Below are 6,000 nucleotides of genomic sequence, written 5' to 3'. Positions count from 1 at the left end.
ACTATTTATTTATTCACTCTTCAGCAACTAATATGTGATTTTTACTTTTTCTTTTACTTTCCTGGTATCTTAGCCCATGACGGTAAGACACTGTAACAGAATATGTTAACACACCTATTTACCCTTTTAGACTGTTATACAGTCATGCTTTTCCTAGGTTAGTGATTCTTAATGTTTGATGGTCTGTCTTATTGTCATGTTACTTATGTGTTCTATATGTGACACTTGTGAACACCTGGTTGGATTGTTTACTTTGTTGACATAAATTGGTACGTTAAAAATTTCCTATTAGATTATTTTTCAAATGTAATATTTTGAGTCAAGGTACTGGTAGATAACTTTTGGGTGAGTGGATCTACCATCAGAGAGATTTATGTATCATTTTCATACTCTTTTATAAACAATCCTATTATAAACTGACGTACCTATTTTTAACTTAACCTATTTTTAAAAAAACAGGAAAAACACATTGAATTTTGATAAATCTAGGGCACAAAATTCAGTTGTCACTGCTAACATTTAAAACAGTAATCATTAAAAATGCCAATGTAATTATTATGAATAAAAATGTATATTGAATAAAATTAACATGGAATAAAATGACTGGTGACAGGAACAAGGGCTATAGTGATATGTGATAGGGCTTGCATGACAAGTGACAGCAACAAGAGCTGTGTAAGAGTTACATGGACTGGGGTGAAAGTGACAGCCTGTCATTGGCCCTAATTTATTAAAGCTTTCTTAGGCTGGAAAAGATACACTATCATGGGAGAACCTGGTTGATCCAGCAAATCTGGAAAACCTATCGAATAGCTAATGATTTTAGGACATCCGTTCCAAGTTCGATGGATCACCCAGGTTCTCCCATGATGTAGTGTTTTGTTTTTTTTAATTTTTTTTTATCATAAAAAAAAAATAATGCGTGTCCCACCACAGCAGAAAAAAATAATTCTTTACTTTTCTTGTTTTAACTAAAATTTTCCTTTGCCAGCAATGTCCAAACAGGATGCCCCAGGATGACAAGTTGGTAGAATTCATTGGATGCTCTTAGCATCACAGTGGGAGCTCCACAGGGACAACAGAGGTCCTGCTGGGTCTGGCAACATTACTATACGTATCATAGCTGAAATTCAACTTTGTAAATTCATAGCACTGTACAGTGCTGTGTAATATTTTGGCACTTATTAATAGCATCCAATGTTGAAAATAACTTTTTAGCTCTGCTAGCGTGCAGGGTTTTTTTTTTAACATTCCATGGATAAGGTGCTTGCGGTTCAGTACTAAATCCAGGGAATATCCCTGTGTGACAAAACTTATTTTATCATATTTTTTTATGTCTGGTTACCAACCATAAAACTATGTATCTAGCGTATCTTCAAGCCTTTCTTGTGCCAAGGATCTTGGTGCTAAAAAGCACCAATTAAGGACTATTATTTCTTGTCTGCATCACACCAGCACTAAATAAATACTGTTTTGGTTAACATAACCTAAATTAAACACTATTTACAAGCAAATATGCATATATGGGTTAATCAGCCAGACTAACTATTATATTTGTTAATAAATTCCAAAACCACTAAATCCTGCATGAACCAAGAAAAATAATTGTTTTTAAATTTTTACCAATACCAATATTTACACTTTTATACACATTTTACCATCACAGAAAAGGTGCATGTTCTTATAGATTGTTTTATTAGAATCAGTTTGAGCAATTAGGTATCTAGAGGTTATGCAAAACAGAAACAAAAATTGTGAAAAACACAAACTGCAAATCACAACACTTTAAAACAGAATAAAGAAAATTTGAACAAAATAATATGTAAAAGTGTAGTTTTCTTATGAACTGATATGTAAACTGAAAGCTGGGCAACTCCATAATGTTTATTATTTATTTTACTTTTTAAAATATTCCATCAAATATGCTTAAAAATGTCTGAGATTCCTCATCTGTACTATCCCTGAAAAAAAAAAAAATCATCAAATGTGCAGAAATGGAAATGGGATTTGCTTATCACATCTTATACATACTCACACCAGCTGCAAACCATCACTAAAACTGAAAAGCACAAATAACCAACAACCCAAATAATGATTTTTAAAAAGATGACATTATATTAAGACTAATATCATCAGGAAACTGCTTTGTAGAGTTGCAGTAAAACGTTGTAGTAAAAAGTGTAATTTTGACAAAATAAAACATTGCCAGAATCAACTGTCAATTTCAAGTACATTTAAAAGCAATATTATTTTATTCAATTAGGTAACAAATGATTAAAACCTGCCAGGGTTATTGTTGACACCTGCATCCCATTGTAGAGATCTTACCTTTACTTCTCGTCCAACAGTACACAGGAGTAAATTTCTCTAAAGTATAGGAAATTTTCTTTTGGACAGTTGTTACCAGAACGTGTCCCCCTTTTTCTGTTTTGGCGACAATTTCGAATTGTCACTTTTCAGTTTCAGTTCTGGTAAAAACAGTCAACAGAACTAATAAAGAGTAATAAATCGGGATACATCACTCTTCCAAAACTATAAAGAAGGTTAGGTTAAATTCTAAATACTATTTTCTAACTAACATGTAAATATCTTCCTATGCACAATGTTTCACAGCACAACCCTCTCCATCTATTACTGCTTGGTAAAATATTATTCTTGTCAGTAGCCATAACCTAGTAAATCTCACAATAAACAGATTCATAAACTAGAACTGTACTGAGGCTAACAGCAATCCTCACAAATAAAGCACACCAACCTATAATTACATATATTACAGATCTGCCCAGTATTGTAATGTAACCTAAATCTCCCATATTGTTGATGTTTAGAATTAGGTCAGTTTACTTATACAACTTCATTACAAGCACATCTGAGACTCACCTTCCATAAGTGTCCATGCTTATGTAGCAGCATACCCATACATCAACCCTTTCAGCCAATACATAAATACCATATGATTAGCCTTTATTTACTTACAAACAAGTGCTGCACTAATACTGCAGTTGCACAGTCAACAAAACACTTTAACCTACTAACTGAACAAAAAGTCACCCATTTGCTTTCCTTTTTAGAAAATGTGCCCTGGAGCAGAGCTCCCATGCCCTTTTTATGAAAGGTTACCTTGGGATGAATTAAATACATTTAAAACTGTATTAAAATCTGTTTTGTACCAACAACAGTATGAAAATGAAACCATTTTCAGATAAGACGAGAAACCTGTTTCTATATAATCTTACTTTTCATGGCCTGTAGCATTACTTATGAAAAAGTTTCCAGACTGACAAATGCTATATCCATCATTGGCACACTTTGTGTTCTCCAGGTATTGTTCATCCTGTAATATATTTTATGGAAATTAGCTCAGGAGAACCAATATGCATGTTTTGTTGGCTTCTATTCAACCAGTAACATAAACTTACAGGTCTTTTCCCATTTAGTCTGTAGTTAGATATTCCTTTATTCTCTAAATTTGCATGATTTTGCATAGCATACTCGGTATTATTTCTGAAAAAAAGGTGTTTACAATTTTTAAATCATATATATCATATTATATAATCTGAATTGTTAAAACCTAGTTCTGCTTAAATAACAACTATTAGTGTTCCAGTATTCTGGGTCCTCACCTAATAGTTATAGGAAAATGGTATTGTTCCCAGCAAATGTCATATATGTCAAATGTATATGATTTAAAATATTTTGGCAGTGAAGCCAAATCTGCAAGTTCATCAGCCAGTCTGCTTTACGACAAAGGGCTCTCTGTACACAAAGATTCCAGAGCATGTCAGCTATAAACATACAGACTTTTGGTAATGCTGCTTACACCTATACTGCCCAAAAACATGAATACTAATATTATTGCTATAATTATTTCAGAGCAACTATAACTATTTGAACACCTCAGGCATTTAAATGCACTACACGTGTAAAAGAATCATTTGCGTAGTCACCTATCCTACTCGGTATGTCATGATAGAATGAGATTCACATTTATTCTTCTAATTCCAACTTATTTTGTCAATATAAATAATGCAGTGAAAAAAATGGCAACAGAGATGATTTCTTGCAGAAGTTTAGACTGCACGTTAGCTACTTTTTTTTAAGGATAATAGAAGTTAAAAATGGCAGTTTATTTTTTCTACTTTTTATTAAAAAAAAAACAAATTTTTACAAGACCAAAGCTTTTAAAAAGGAATCATTTCAATCAAATTTTATCTCAGATTATGCACAATAATCATATTACACAATCACTTACTTGATTATGTCAGTAGACTCAAGAATAGTATTTTCCTGTGGAGCAGAGGATGAGTATGTTGTTGCTGGGGCAGTACTAGAACCTGCTAAAAGTTTCCAAGTTTAGTTCAGACTTCAGTAAAACAGAGATAGACATATTATTGTTTCACTTACATTTGCATTAAATAATATGGTATATTTCTGTATCTGCATAGGTAAAAGTTCTAAACTGCTTATTTTGATGTGTTAAAGCCTAAAGTTTTTTTTTGCACTTTAAAAATACTTTAAGAATACTGACCTACAATCAAAGGCCTTTGTTTTAAGCACAGGCATTTGGAATTTTATAGGATCTACAAGGGGTGTACGAAAATTCACAGGGTCCTAGGGCCATTTTAAACCACTTTTGTGCTTTAGGCAGGACAACCCATGGTTACAACATGCATTGTCTGCACAAACCTTTTGCCTCCTCCACTTGTTCTACACAGTTTTTACTAACAGCAGCTGTCTTTTTCTGTTCTCTCTTCTGATTAGCTGCCCCTGTACAGCCTATGTGTGAGGATGCACTCTCCTGTCTGCTTCCTGCTCCATTGCTGCTAGGCTTTTGCAGCACCAGCAGCTCCACAATAGAGCTTTCATTCTCACCACTATGGGCAGGCTTAGACCTTTAGAATAAGCGTTCCCACATGGGTCGTGGTGGCTGACACCTTGCTAGTCAATGCAGTGCTGGTTCTCAATGAACCAGCATTTGAACATTTGACAGACTGCAATACTGCCACCCTCATTCTGGGTCTGCCATGGGGAAACTGCTTACAGTGTCTTCCCCGCAAGGCAGTGGTTCACTAACACAAGAAAGCAGTAACCACACAAAAATCTTACTGCCTGTCTAAACATTAGTGCACTGATTACTGTCTAAACACTAGGCACTGATTTAGATGACCTAGACCTGGAAACAGCCCGAAGGTTTTCTTCTTTTCTTTTCAAAAATTTAAATTGACCCCCACAAAAAAACACACCATTACACAAAAGACTAATTACCACAGTCATATAGACAGTCCTGTGCCCCCACAGTGTTGGTTTTACTTGTGTACAATATTGCTGTACAATCCTCTGTCCCACCATGACTTATCAGTGTTGTTCCCCTACACTACTGATCAGTCCTGTGCCTCAAAACTTGTAATCAGTACTGTGCCACTATATTATTGCTCAGTCCTGTTTCACAATATTGCTGGTCACTCCTGTTCCTCCACACCGTTAATCCGTCCGGTTCCCCTACAGAACTGGTCAATCCTTTTTTGTCCCCACACTACTAGTCAGTCCTGTGCCCCATTACAGCTGGTCAGTCCTTTGTCCCCACACTACCAGTCTGGCCTAAAAGTGCAGGTCAATACTGCTACTCAGTACTGTGCCTCTACACTGCTGGTCTATTCTGTGCCATAAGACAGCTGAACAGTACTGTGCCCTAATTCTGTTGGGTCTGTCAGTACTGTGCCCCCACACATCTGGTCAATACTCTTTCCCTATACAGGCTAGTCCTGTTACTCCACATTGCTATAATGAAAAACTTTGGCCTAAGCTTGTACTGGAACAAAACATCAGGTGAGTCTGGGGGGATATAAAGTATTCATGCATAGCAGAGAGTTACACATAAAGGAGCTGAAGGCTGTGTTGAAGCTGGTAGTGGGAACAGGTATTCCTCTGTGGCCCCTGGCAGCTGGCACCTTACCAGTAACTCGGCTACCTGCACTGCAGTGCTTGTTCTTTAGGAACCAA

General features: G+C 35.6%; 1 protein-coding gene across 1 annotated transcript in view; it reads right to left on the bottom strand.

Moving 5' to 3' along the window:
- Window positions 1–3,113: 3,113 nt before the first annotated feature.
- HFM1 (helicase for meiosis 1) overlaps window positions 3,114–6,000 on the bottom strand; it is a 44,716-nt gene continuing 41,829 nt past the window's right edge. Inside the window, exons 33-35 of the mRNA XM_072420798.1 lie at window positions 4,253–4,337; window positions 3,420–3,504; window positions 3,114–3,334 (exon numbers count right to left, since the gene is read on the bottom strand). Coding sequence (XP_072276899.1) covers window positions 3,233–3,334; window positions 3,420–3,504; window positions 4,253–4,337 — 272 coding nt within the window. The 3' untranslated portion in view covers window positions 3,114–3,232. The remainder of the gene's footprint in view (window positions 3,335–3,419; window positions 3,505–4,252; window positions 4,338–6,000) is intronic.

Source organism: Pyxicephalus adspersus, chromosome 8 (assembly GCF_032062135.1).
Source record: "Pyxicephalus adspersus chromosome 8, UCB_Pads_2.0, whole genome shotgun sequence".
NCBI lineage: Eukaryota > Metazoa > Chordata > Amphibia > Anura > Pyxicephalidae > Pyxicephalus > Pyxicephalus adspersus.
Note: the sequence above shows the minus strand (reverse complement) of the source record. Positions and strands in the feature narration are given on the sequence as shown.